General features: G+C 35.4%; 2 protein-coding genes across 2 annotated transcripts in view; one reads left to right on the top strand and one right to left on the bottom strand.

The window, feature by feature from the left end:
• The window catches only part of rpl5a (ribosomal protein L5a), a 5,884-nt gene extending 1,149 nt beyond the window's left edge, over positions 1-4,735 (bottom strand). Inside the window, exons 1-7 of the mRNA XM_016502218.1 lie at positions 4,634-4,735; positions 4,148-4,217; positions 3,800-3,915; positions 3,566-3,700; positions 3,278-3,480; positions 1,533-1,710; positions 1,179-1,267 (exon numbers count right to left, since the gene is read on the bottom strand). Coding sequence (XP_016357704.1) covers positions 1,179-1,267; positions 1,533-1,710; positions 3,278-3,480; positions 3,566-3,700; positions 3,800-3,915; positions 4,148-4,217; positions 4,634-4,636 — 794 coding nt within the window. The 5' untranslated portion in view covers positions 4,637-4,735. The remainder of the gene's footprint in view (positions 1-1,178; positions 1,268-1,532; positions 1,711-3,277; positions 3,481-3,565; positions 3,701-3,799; positions 3,916-4,147; positions 4,218-4,633) is intronic.
• Positions 4,736-5,937: 1,202 nt separating this feature from the next.
• Positions 5,938-13,780, top strand: part of evi5a (ecotropic viral integration site 5a) — a 16,897-nt gene continuing 9,054 nt past the window's right edge. The window contains exons 1-14 of the mRNA XM_016502181.1: positions 5,938-6,044; positions 6,316-6,452; positions 8,020-8,173; positions 8,247-8,471; positions 8,563-8,637; positions 8,721-8,846; positions 9,677-9,820; positions 10,434-10,523; positions 10,681-10,772; positions 10,851-10,911; positions 11,047-11,100; positions 11,193-11,312; positions 11,941-12,078; positions 12,174-12,323. Coding sequence (XP_016357667.1) covers positions 5,940-6,044; positions 6,316-6,452; positions 8,020-8,173; positions 8,247-8,471; positions 8,563-8,637; positions 8,721-8,846; positions 9,677-9,820; positions 10,434-10,523; positions 10,681-10,772; positions 10,851-10,911; positions 11,047-11,100; positions 11,193-11,312; positions 11,941-12,078; positions 12,174-12,323 — 1,671 coding nt within the window. The 5' untranslated portion in view covers positions 5,938-5,939. The remainder of the gene's footprint in view (positions 6,045-6,315; positions 6,453-8,019; positions 8,174-8,246; positions 8,472-8,562; positions 8,638-8,720; positions 8,847-9,676; positions 9,821-10,433; positions 10,524-10,680; positions 10,773-10,850; positions 10,912-11,046; positions 11,101-11,192; positions 11,313-11,940; positions 12,079-12,173; positions 12,324-13,780) is intronic.

The raw sequence follows: 13,780 nt of genomic DNA, 5'->3' as shown, positions 1-13,780 counted from the left end.
GTCAAGGTCCAGAAAAGTATGAAAGACATCGTCAGAATAGTCCATCTGCCATCAGTGGTTCAACCGTAATGTTGTGAAGCGACGAAAATATTTTTTGTATGCAAAGAAAACAAAAATAAGCACTGTACCATTTGGAGAATAACCACTGAACGCAAGCAGCATATGCTATTCTGTGTCAGCTGCGCTGCACGGATGCGCTGTTTTCGTTCAAATCAAAGCGTAAATACACGTAGAAAACGTATCCTTGTGTCGCGGCTGACACAGAATAGCGTACGCTGCTTGCGTTCAGTGGTTATTCTCCAAATGGTACAGTGCTACAGTGCACTGTATGGTACGCTACAGTGATGCGGAGACACAGAGGAGACGAATTGTTGAATAAAGTCGTTATTTTTGTTTTCTTTGCATACAAAAAATATTCTCGTCGCTTCACAACGTTACGGTTGAACCACTAATGGCAGATGGACTATTCTGACGATGTCATTCATACTTTTCTGGACCTTGACAGTGTAATTTACTTGGCAGTAGGGATATGCCGGTATCAAATTTTTATGTTGCAATTAATTGCTAATACTTTTATTACGGTATACGGTATTATCACGATATTGAAATGTAGGGTTTTTTTTAAAGTGCTGTCATAATACAGTATAACAGGTTTAATAAAGTTTAGCGCCATCTGCTGTCAGAGTGAAAATGCTTTCATCCAGAGCGTCTCTCACATGTTCCGCTATGTGCTTCTCATCCACGCTTGTTTATGTCAGAGTGCTTGTTTATGTCAGAGTGCGCACGGGTCTTTCAGGCAGCATACAGCGGTGTTGTGTATTTTGACCAGTTGATGGGAAAAGTATTTTTAAAATGCATTCAAAATTCTGAATAATTTGTAATATATAATTATTCACGGTATTTAGAAGTGCCCACGATAACAATATTGTGCATATTCATTACCGTGATATATCGCATTACCGAATACCGGCACGAGTCTACTTGGCAGTCAATCGGACAGTCACGAGCCTCCCGGTTTTCGTCCAAAATATCTTAAATTGTGTTCCGAAGACGAACGAAGCTTTTAGGGGTTTGGAACGACATGGGGGTAAGTGATTAATGACAACATTTTCATTTTTGGGGTGGAGTATCCCTTTAAGAAAAAAATCTGAAAAAATGATAAAAGCCTGAAAACACACCTCTTCTTCTTGACTTCTCTCTTGGGCTTCTTCTCATGAACTGGGTTCTCACGGATGGAAGCATGGGCCTTTCTGTACATCTCTTCAACCTGCAGTAACCAGATAATCTTATAATAGTAAGGTGAAGGTAAAGCACAAGATTTACAATAAATTTGTAAAAATATATGTTCAAATATTAAGCTGTATACATCTGTTAATCTGCAACACAAATAACTGACATTTAGCCACCAGCATCATGCCACAAATAATGTGCATCTATAGATGATACAGTATTTGATGGACATCATGACACTTTCTTGTTTCACATCTGTATTACAAAAAGCAAACAAATGTTGCCAGTAAAGTGTTTCTTACAGAGTCGGGTGTGATGCCGTTCTTGATGAAGCGGGAGAACTGCTTCTTGTACTGCTCCTCGTCCTCCTCCATCAGATAGCTCATGTACTCTGACACATTCTGGCCTATGATGTGCTTCCTGTGCACCTCCGCGTTGAACTCCTTACTTTCATTGTCGTAGCCTGGGAACCGTTTAGTGCTGAGAAAAAAAGCTGTAATGTCAATATTCCCATAAGGATGAAAAATGAGACATAAAACCTCTGAAAAAGCTCAAAAAGCTAAAATAAGTAAGCTTGCCTGCACAACATGCCTCAATTAGAAAAAAAACATTAAGATTATTTAGATGTCAATCTGAGTAGGTAGTAGGGCAGTGTGATTGATCAAATTATAGTTTTAATTTCTATTGTTATGTTTAAAACACAACAATCAAGATCAACAATTATTGTGCCACATTCCAGTAATTGATTTCACCCATCATTAAAAGCCCAAACCTAACGTCCAAATCTTCCAAACGTGCCAGTCATAATATGCAGTCTCCTGCGGGACATGTTTGATATTAAAAAGAGTTATAAAAAGTACATTTAGCCACAAAAGAGAACGTGCGCTGTTCCCCAGACAGGACAGGTGAAGCACGAGTGCTTCTGAAGGGGTATTTCTGTATTTGTGAAAAAAAAACTGTAATAAGACTACAGAATCAAGAAATTGCTATATAAAGCATAAATGATCATTTTCCCAAATAATTATTTTTAATTTAGTAAAAATGTAAATTAAATATAAATTTCACTGCAGGGATTGTTATGCATGCTATTTACCATCCTCAAATTAAAGTGTGATGTCCATAAAAAAAAATCATTATTGGCCACCATTGACCACTACTACAAAGTTGAGTTCAATTTAATGCAAATCCACAGACATATGCAGCCACTACCAATGGTAGTGCAGACAGTGAATCTGATCTACATTTAATTGATGTCAATTTACTTCCTCTTCCTAATATAACTTCACCGTATGGTACGTTCAAGTCATGTCGGATAGATCGTATTTACGAGTTGAACGCACATGAACACCACCACGAAGTCGTTATTACCAGTGGGAAACTCGAAATTTTCTTTAAGCCCCGAGTTTCCGAGTTGGGGGCGTGTCAATGAGAAACATGGCAGAATCGATGGATGCAACGTCTGTAGTTGACGGTAAATTTTTGTTTAAATTGATAGTTTAGTTGTCCTATAAACTTAAATTGGTCATGTTCTTGTTACGCAGCTAGTTAATGAAATCCAAGTAAAAAAATGCTATAATTTTTGCACCTATAGGTGAAAAATCTTTTGATTTGCCATGTTGCATGTTTTCAAAATATTAAAAACGCAAAACACACCTGATGCGAATTCTTTGCTCTTCATTTTCTATAAGCAGTTAACAGACCCTGTTGTATTTTCTTGTAATTTATTAAAAGAAGGTACACCGCCATCTTGTGCTGACTAAACTGACTTGAACGCACCTGACGTCGTAATTACGACTTGTCAACTCGTAAGTACGAACGTCCCAGGAGGACTAGAACGCAGCATCAGACTGTGTCAGAAGGATTTAAGTTAATTTTTTTTGTGGTATTTTAGAGTTCATTAGTGACTTCAGGCCATCTGTACAGACAATATTTTTGTGAAGAATATTTAATGTTTCTATTAAAGATTTTTTTAAAGCACCCAAAATTGCTGAATCAAAGTCCACAGTCTAAGCTTTGCAGACTGGGAAAATAAACTGCATGTATGAACCTGTGAGGAATGGACAGTCCTCCATCAACTGCTCCTTTGAGAGCTCCAAACACCTTATTCCCTGTGGTGGTTCTGGCGAGTCCAGCATCCAGGTAGCATGTAAATGCCCCTGGCTGGCCATCAATGCTTTCCACATTAAATTCATCGCCAGTCACCTCAACCTGGCCTTCATAGACCTTATCCAGACCAAACTTATTCAGCAGCTGTAAGCAGAAAGCAAGTCTGAATATGATCATACTTTGAGATGTGAAGAGTACCAGACCATTCATAACTGATGAGGACATTTACCCTGCGTGCACACAGTAAACCGGTGCAGTAGGCAGCAGCGTAGTTCGTCAGTCCAACAGCAATGCCATACTTTGGCAACTCGTGAGAGTAAGCAGCGCAGACGATCGCGTCGCCTTCAATTTTGGCATATGCGATCTGAGAAAGACGCAAAATCGTCCTGATACATTCAGCAACACAATGTTAATTAATAACATTTCAGTACGGCTGGCAAAGATGACATGGTGGTAATTGTACCTGGCAAACAATATCCCTGTTGGAGAGTCGAACAATCATCCTGAACTTCGGTGTGTTGTACTTGTTCTTGTCTTGAATGACAAGGCGCTTGCGGGCAAAGTAGTCAGTTTTTCCCTCTGAAATGGTCAATAATGTTAGTCAACTGTTGAAAAACCATTCAAAGCTGGCTTGCTGGTCTTAAAAGGGGTTTTATTAACTGGCCAGCTAAAACCCAGAATGGTCAGGCGGTCAGACCAGCATAGAATGTTGTGAAAAGTTTTTACATCAGTAATACATTCAGGTCATTTCATTGTGACAAATGAAAACATCCTTCAATTAAGACAAAGTTAAGAAAACACCTTAACATACCTCTCCTCCTCCTGAACTTGACCTGGTATCTCCTGAAATACGCCTTGTTCTTAACCACCTTAACGAAGCCCTGCCAAAAAAAACTCAATTGTTAAACTGTTGACAAGCAGGACTGTCAAAAAGAACATAATCTGAAGCAATCTGACAGTCTTGGGACACCTCTGGTCATAATCAAGAGATGCAATGCGCTGCGTGACAGTATACATGAAACACAAAACTGATTAGAGGAATAAACATCTAACCAGGGCAAACAAAACCCACTCCAGAGGGAGAAATGTTTATTTTATGCGCTTCAGTGTCAATAAAATAATTATTTTGAGTATTTAGAGAGAGATGTGCCAATGACGTTCACACAGCGATTGGTCTGATCGACTTAATCTATAACCATCCCGTCGCTTCAAGTGTTCATCTTTAATGGAAATCGAGCTGAACTGGCGGGAGAGGGAACGTAATGAGTAGATCATTGTATTTTGGTGATTTACTGACCATTTTGTGATCGTTTGTTCTCCTTTAGGTTGGGAAACAGAAGTCTTCAGACTCCGATACTGCTCCCGCTGCACTGTGAAAAGGAAGCTCATGCTGCGCTGCGACCGAAAAATCAAAGCACTCTGAGGAAAAAGTGTGGGCGCCTCTAGCGTCCTGGAGGATAAACGGCAGGATATTCTAATCTAATGCATGCAAACTTCAACATTTCATTCAACTGAATAGATAGATAGATAGATAGATAGATAGATAGATTTCCACTTCAAGTTCATTATTACAAATGTATAATTATTTATTTACTTAAATACACGACATGCAAGTTTCAATAGAAATTACATTTAAGTATATTTCGATTAACCATACATTTCAGTACATTTAACAGTACGCTTGAACCATATTTCAACACTATAAGTAATTATGAAATTACATGTAACGATGAAATCAGGTCAGCAAGTTCAGCTAATTGCATTTAATATAATGTATTTTCATTTAACTGCAATTAACATGCAATTAACAATTAACATTACATTTATTTCACACTTATATTTCCATAATACATAGGCTATTTTTAAAAGTATGCTAAAGTGTACTACTTTTTCACAAGATTTTGTTTTTTAATGTGTCTTTGAAATGTACAGGATACCATAGTGAAATGCACTTATTCTTGTTAAGTATTCACAAGTTGCAATTAACAATATAATCAACAATATACAATAACACAGTACACACAAATAATAATATGAAGGGCTAAATGCAGACTAAATAGACAATAAAACAAATGAGCACTCATTAGTTAACACTTGTTTAGAATTTTAAAGTAAATGTCACAGTTTGTAAAGTGTTTCGATGAGTGGTGTGAATAAATGTGGTGTGAAAATGTTCATATAAGGTTGCAAACAATCCATGACTACAGTGTGAACTTCCTTAAAATAGGGTGGTGCAAAAAAGTAGATGCAACTCAACCTGTTGACACAGAGTCCTGTTGACCCTAAAACTTCCTTTCTGCATATAGGGTAGCTTCTCTGTCAAAGCTCTCTCTCACACAGCACTTGATGAGATTAACAATGCAGCAGACTCTCTTGGCAGGCAGAGTCCCCAAGGTAAACGTTATCTCGGGGCCCATATTTGTCAGCTAAAAATTAAAAGAAGTTGTAAGAGGAAGTTGTTCACTCAGTCAGGTTACTTTAAAAACAAGCTCCTGAGTCACTGACAAGAGCTGTTATTTTGAGGAACTTTGACCAGCGTGTGAGACTCTGCTATAAAGCGACATGTGATTCTTTTGTTGTTTTGTCGTTTTTTCCTCTGCGGTATGGAAGAACCCGGTGTGACACCTTCTGTCACTGGAACAAGTTTGACAGAGGAAAGATTTTGTGGAGACATTCATACCCCCAAATGCCAAGAATCTTGCACTCTGGTAAGAAATCCCAGTTTTCACTATTTTGAGGCCAATGATCCTGATATAAATGTCATAATATATGATATACAGTATAATGTAGTTGTGATACATGTGTATGAAAAAAGCAATGCACTGATATGTTTATATTCCATCATCTTCACATATACATAGATACTCAGATATATATATATATATATATATATATATATATACAGTATATATATACAGTATATATACATAATTACTTTTTTTGTATCTTGTGTGTTTCTGACATTTAATGATGTTTTAGCTCATTGGAGAAAGATACTCAGTTTCTAAGGCGTTACATATGGACTCTTTGACTGTACCATCTCTGTCTCCCTCAACGGGATCTCAGCTCAGTGTGGATGAGATGAAGTTACTCGCTAAACTAGAGGAACAGAACAGGTAACTTCTTCACACCCATACCATGCTGTTTTCTATAGAAACAACAACTTAAACTAAAAAGTTACACATTACGTTAGTGAGACATCTCTTTTTCCACACTGTGTGCCCAACTTGTTTTCATTTAAAAAAAAAACTTCATTCTGTTTTATAAGCTTGTTTCCTCATGAGGACCTAAAAAAATATCCCCAAATTTACAGGTATTACTATACTTGTGGGGACATTTGGTCCCCATAACGTAGGGAATACCAGTACACACACACACACACACACACGTTTGTTTCTGTGAATTGTGGGGACTCTCCATAGACTTCTATTACTTTATACTGACCAAACGATATTTTCAATCTCCTAACCCTAAACCCACCCCTTACAGAAAACCTGTTTGCATTGTTACACTTTCAGATAAACATCGTTTACTATTTTTAATAATTTTTTTCCCTCATGGGGACCGCAGGGACCCCACAATGTCAAAAATTTCAGGTTTTACTATCCTTGTGGGGACAAATGGCTTATCTTACTTAGTATTTTTGTCTTGTTTCTAGTCAAAATGTCTAAAAATTCTTAAATCAAGATACTTTTACTAGATAAGCCAAATGACTTAAGATATTTAGTCTTGTTTCCAGGGGGAAAAAACTAAATTAAGTGCATTTTGCTTAAAACAAGTAAAATTATCTGCCAGTGGGGTAAGTAAAAACAAATCTTGTTTTAAGACTAAATATCTTAAGTCATTTGGCTTATCTAGTAAAAGTATCTTGATTTAAGAATTTTAAGATATTATGACTAGAAACAAGACAAAAATACTAAGTAAGATAAGCCATTTTTTGCAGTGTAGCATAAACAAGTACACACACACACACACACACACACACACACACACACATTCATGTATATCAAAGATTTAAAAATAGTGCTTACTAACAGTATGCTATTTATTTGTTTATTTTTTAATGGCATTCAACATGAAACATTATTAGATGCATTTTAAATGCTGTTCATGTTGAAACAGAACTTATCAAAAGTATATTTGTTGTTTTTAATGACATCAAGCATCAAACAAACTTTCTTTCAAAAGAATTTTAAAGACTGCATGCATATATCATTCATGTTGATCTTACATCTCAAAATATACTTATCAAAAGTATGCTATTTATTTGTTTGTTTATTTATTTTATTGACATTTAGCATTAAACCAACATTATCATATGTCTTGCAAATAATTTATGTATATTTAAAATATTCATGTTTATCATACATTTCAAAATAGTACTTATTAAAATTATGCTATTTATTTGTTTGTTTAATTTATTTTCATATACATTCAGAATAAACATTATTAGATGCATTTCAAATACTGTATGTATATATTACTACATTTTTTAAATATAAAATTTTTTACACAGCTTAAATACTGACTTCTTTTGGATTATTGTAAAGAATTAAGGTTTTTATTAATGGCAAGGATTAAGTCATTCATCCCTAATAATTAATCCCTCAGTTCTGTTTGGTATATGAACTTGAGAAGTACACATCAGATCTACACTCCTAAACAGGCTATTTTTCTCAACAGACTGCTTGAGACTGACAGGAAGTCTCTGTACCCTCTGAATGGGGTCCTGCAAAGTCCCACCTCACCCAAAACCTTCTCTTTTGAGGATGACATATGGGGCAATGTCATTAAAGAATGGGACAACTGGCGCAAGAGAAAAGTGGGACAGATCAAGGTAACCAACTCATCGATCCACCAGTTTCATGTCATGATTTCAGTCTCATCACGCCGTACCATTCTTCCCTCAGGTGCTGATCAGGAGGGGTGTCCCTGCTCACCTGCGGCCCGCTGTGTGGCAGCTGTTGTGTGACGCTCAGAATGTGGCCGTGCGACAGAAGTACTCAGATCTGCTGAAGAGCTCGTCTCCCTCTGAGACGCTGATACTCAGAGACCTGACACGTATCCTCCCTCAACACCAGCTCTTTCACAACAAGGTCGCTACCTGCCAGAAACCACTGTTTAATGTGCTGAAGGTTAGACAACCGAGAAAATCTATACCTGTGATCATACAGAAAAAACTTAGGAATTATGCATTTACATAATACAATGTGGCTTTAATTACAGGCTTACTCAATCTTAGACCAAGAGATTGGCTATTGTCAGGGAAGTGTGTTTATTGTAGGTCTATTGCTCACACAGGTAATGAATTGCTTTTTTAATTGAAATTGTACTTACAAATTGTAGCTAGTACCAGTCAATGAACTGAGATGATCACCTTTTAGATGGCTGAAGAGGAGGCCTTCTACATTTTTGTGAGGCTAATGAAGGACTTCAGAATGAGGGATCTGTATAGATCCAATATGGTTGAACTCGGCTGCTGCATTCACCAGTTTGACGCTATGATTAAGGTAAACACTTATAATTCTGCACTATTTAAAAGCACATGGATTATTTGTAAAATGTCCTTTCCAAAAACATTGAGCTAAGTAAGCCACATAAAGCATGTTACAAACGATCTGCTGAAGTATCTTTCCATTTCCTGATAAATGTCAGATTTCTAAAAAACTGCACATTTGACAAGAACTTGTTGTAGATGTCCAGATTTGGTGTTTTGTAAGTAGGGAATAGTGGGGTAAAGCTGTGTCAATTTTTTTAGCTACCTGATGTATGTTGTCCTCTAAGCAATGCGAAATTAGAATACATTTGTCTAAAATATATCTTAGTATGTAATATAAAAATATATTTAAAAATACATATATTTTTAAAATAAAAAATATATTTTATATGTAATATGAAAACATTTCTGCAGTCATTACTCTAGTTTTCAATATCACACAATCCTGCTGAAGGATCATTCTAATATGCTGATTTAGTGCTAAAGAAATATTTCTTATTATTATCAATGTTGAAAACAGTTGTGTTGCTTTATATTTTTCTTGAAACTGTGATAACTTTTTTCAGGATTCTTTGATGAACATACATTTTAAAATAACATTATTTAACTCTTCATTATTTTTTACAAAAACATAAAAATTACCCTTTTGAATTGCATTGTATATGATATTTGTTATTTGACCTAAAAATTTCCTTGGACATAGAATGTTGTTTAGCATAAAAATGCTTACCAATACGTGGTCACACGTCATGACAAAAACGGTACACAGTTTTGTAGCTAAAGGGGGCGACACATCTTACTCCACTCATCTGTTGTCTGATCATATTTTTCTCTTTCTGATAGGATCAACTTCCTGAGCTTCATTCCCACTTCCAGACTCAGGGTTTTCACACCTCTGTGTTCTCCTCCTCTTGGTTTCTCAACATCCTCCTCTCATCTTTACCAATCAGAGCTGCCATTAGGATTTTTGATATCTTCATGTGTGAGGTATAATTAATCACGTCACTGCATCTCATCATAACCCATCACTTCACACTGCATGTCATGTAACTTCTATGTAAACATTTATAGATAATAGATAAGAAATAACCAGCCAGTGATATTTTAGTATTATTTACATTCTATTTTAGTGTTTTGGATTAGCTTTTATTTTTATATTTTCAGTTTTCATTTTAGTTTTAGTAATTATGTTGTTTTTTTCTTTTTTTATTATTAATTATTTTTTATTTTATTTCAGATTTAGTTTAACATGAATTTGAACAGTTACATTCTGTAACAGTAATTTTAGTATTTAATCTTATTTATTTCTATCAGTAGTTGCGGAGTTTAGGTTTCAGTTTTCTTTTTTTTTAGTCATTTTATGTGCTTTATTTATTTATTTATTTAAGAGTTGCCTCATTTTTAAATTCAAGTTTTTCATCTAATATTTTATTTTATTATTTTATTTTATTTTCAATTACAGAAAACCTTTTAATATTTGTACTTTTACCTAACAATAACAACGCCAGTATCTAAATATTATTTGACTGACAGTATCAGTGATTATATATATATATATATATATATATATATATATATATATATATACGTGTGTTTGTAGGGTTTGGAGATCGTGTTCCGGGTTGGTTTGGCTTTACTTCACATGAAGCAGACAGAACTCATCAAGCTTGATGTAGAGGGAATGATGAATGTAATGGAGCACCTCAATGAAACTAAATTTTTGTTTAGTTTTTGTTTGTCACTTGCTAGCGTTAAGGATTTTTTAAAACGTTTTTACAATCATTATGTCTTTGAAATACTGCCACTTTGAATTTTCTTGGTGTTCAGAGTGATTCTGTTGTTTTCAGTGCTTACAGAATCTGGAATCATGGGCTTCAGATCCTGATGGAATCATTGAAGCAGCATATCAAATAAAATACAACTCCAGCAGAATGAAACAGTATGTGTTTTTCCTTGTTCCCGTGTTTGCATATCCAATTGTCTATGCAAACAAAATGATTGATTTTATTGGTTTTAGATTGAGACAAGAGTATGCATATATCAAGACAAAAAAGCTGGAGGAGCAGGAAGAACTAAATGTGAGTGCTTTTTTGTTTCTCTTCACATAATATTTCTTAACAGTACAGAAAAATCGGTCTTCAGATTCTGAATCAAAACCAAAGCCATTTTCAGCCACTGAGAATGCTTAGTTTGTTCTCTTGCCTTATCTCAAGGGACTTTCTTCAGAGAACAAACATTTAAAGCAGAGGCTTGCCTTACTGGAGAAGGTAAGTGTATTGCAGTGCCTATATGTTAATGTTAATTCCTTTTTTCTTAAGATATGTTCACGCTCTTACTCCCACATGTGCCGACCTTCCAGAGGTGCTCAGAAAAACTGGTGTCACAGCTGAAGAAAGAACTGGAGAAAACTCGGCTAAACACAGCCAGGTCACAAAGCGCTTTAAAAGAGATGCAGGCAAACATCTTGCAGATGGAAGAGGTCAAAAATGAAGTCAAGTCTTCCATGCAAACTTGTTTTACATACATTAATATGAAGTATTAAGCGCAGTTTTAGAGTGCTGCAGTGATGACCTAATATTGTAGCCCAACCCAGAAGTTAGCATCACCCTGGTTTCTGAGAGAAAAAAGTCAGCAGGAGTTTTTCATTGCATTTTTGATTACTGCAGAAAATAAGCTTTGCATCCAATAAAAGTTTATGATTCTTACAAATTTTTGTTAATCATGATAGTCTTCACAAATAACACAACTATAGTTGATTTGAAGCCTAAATACAATCGCCGGAAGTAAAAAGTTAATGTCACCATCGCTAAGCTCTTTCAGTCTTTATTTAAACAAACAAACAAACAAACAAAAAATATCCCTGAGAGGTTAAGTTAGAATAGTTTTCAAAAGCATGATTGACTTTTTGAATTATTATTTTTTTTTAACGATGGAACCGGAAGAACTCAAATGCTAACTCTTTTCCAGGTTTTGGCCTACAAAAATAGGTCATCCTTAGTTTATTCATAGGCTATAGTGAGTTAAAGCATGTTAGACATCACATGCTGATATTTAGACAGGTTTGGGGTTGCTTCCGTAATTAAAATGTGTGTGTTTCTGTGTTGTAGAGCGGCGCTGTGCCTAATGAGGACAGTGTGATGGATCTGCAGACGGAGCTGATCAGCTGTAGATTGCAGGAAGCAGAGGCACTAACTGAACTCAAAGTGCTAAAACAACACATTAAAGACATAGAGGAGAAATGGCAGGTAACTTTGGATGGGGGTAGAGAAAAGAAGATATTCATTGTTCAACATACCATACATAAGTAAGGGTTATCAAAACCTCACTGTCTCTCTCCCAGAGGCAGCAGGTGCAGTGCGGAGGTCAGCAAAAGATTAGCAGCGCACAAAATGAACTGCAGGTGGAGCTGTTAAGCACAAGACTAAAGGAAACGCTCACTCAAGCCGCGCTTAAAGAGAGCCGCCACAGACTGATGAAGCTGCAGACAGAGGTTAAAACCCTCAGCTGATAATATCTGCTGGTTTACTGTACAACTTTATGCACTGCAATATGTGGGATAGAAGAGCAATGAACGCTTAGTTCTGATCGCTTACTCCTGGAACTGGTTTTAAGTAAAAATATGACACTTAAATACACTATAATATTAAGTGCATTTAATATATAAATTATATATGATATTATAAAAATATATAACAACCTATGACACTCTTGCATTTGCACGCGTGCACGGGGATAATCACTGAGACTTGAACAACGAAAGCCTGGCCTAGATTCAAATTTGAGTCTCTCCAATAAACCAATACAGGTCCCTCTCTTTCTCACTTGCATACAGATCTGCAAGTTGAGATAATTCTTTCTCAGAAGCTATAAATAGCATTAAAGTGTGGGAATTAAACCGCGCTAGTAGCGTTGCTTGAACAACCCATCACGAGCCGCTGAGGACACGACGCAGATCAAGGCAGCAGCGCTGTGTGAATCGCGCAATCCGTTTCGCTTCAGTCGTGCTGCGTGATACAGAGAGGATGACGCTTTACAGTCTTTTTGCTGTATTTGTTGTCTTTATCTTTCCGAAAAAAGAGGAAAAAGAGAAAAGAAAGAAATGGCCGCAATCAGACTTTTAGCGTTTAAACTGTTAACTTTAACACAGCCAGTAATTCTAAAAATCAATAACCAAAAAAAAAAAAAACGTTTGGATTGATCATTACGCTGGAAAAGCGTGGGCTCTAATAAGTTTCAAATGTGAAATGTATTAATTACATTCCTGAATTAATTTTTCTAACGTTATGAATTTTATATTGAAATCAACGTTACTTACCGTTTCTATAGGCCTAATTATTAGTGAAATGTAGGCTACTGTATTATAGTGAAAATTGTTTCATCGTAAAAGTAAATCTTACCCTTTCTTAAAAAATCTAAATTTTTTCCAGTGTGCGTATATGTGGCTGGTGGTGATTAATTATTAATTAACTAGGAAAATGAAAAATGGGACTTCGCTTGCTGACGCATGTTATATAATACTAAATAATATGTAATATTATTGTAATATGTAATATATAACATTATTTAGTTTAATATATAATAAAGTTATTTAAAAAAAAATCTTCACATTATAATCATTTATTATAATAATTGCATTTGATTTAGGCCTACTGCATTTCAGAATTTCAGTATCTGTCTTCTTTTCCGACTTTTTTTAGATAAAATCCCCCTTTTTAACTTTTTGGTAATTCAATATTTTTTATTTGTCACATACATGGTTATATAGAGAATATATGACCAGCAGTGAAATGTAAGTCAGGTCCGCTCCATGGACAGTGCAATTATTAAAGAATACAAACACAAGAAAATTACATATAAATATAGGTATGGACAAAGTAAGATCAAAAAATAAGAATAAAATAAAATGCGCAGGACAGTATACTCTAGACTTAATAAATATTAAGATGA

The sequence above is a fragment of the Sinocyclocheilus anshuiensis genome, unplaced genomic scaffold (genome assembly GCF_001515605.1).
Source record: "Sinocyclocheilus anshuiensis isolate Anshui unplaced genomic scaffold, SAMN03320099.WGS_v1.1 scaffold718, whole genome shotgun sequence".
NCBI classification, from domain to species: domain Eukaryota; kingdom Metazoa; phylum Chordata; class Actinopteri; order Cypriniformes; family Cyprinidae; genus Sinocyclocheilus; species Sinocyclocheilus anshuiensis.
The sequence above is the reverse complement of the archived record's forward strand: the minus strand, read 5'-3'. Positions and strand labels throughout refer to the sequence as shown.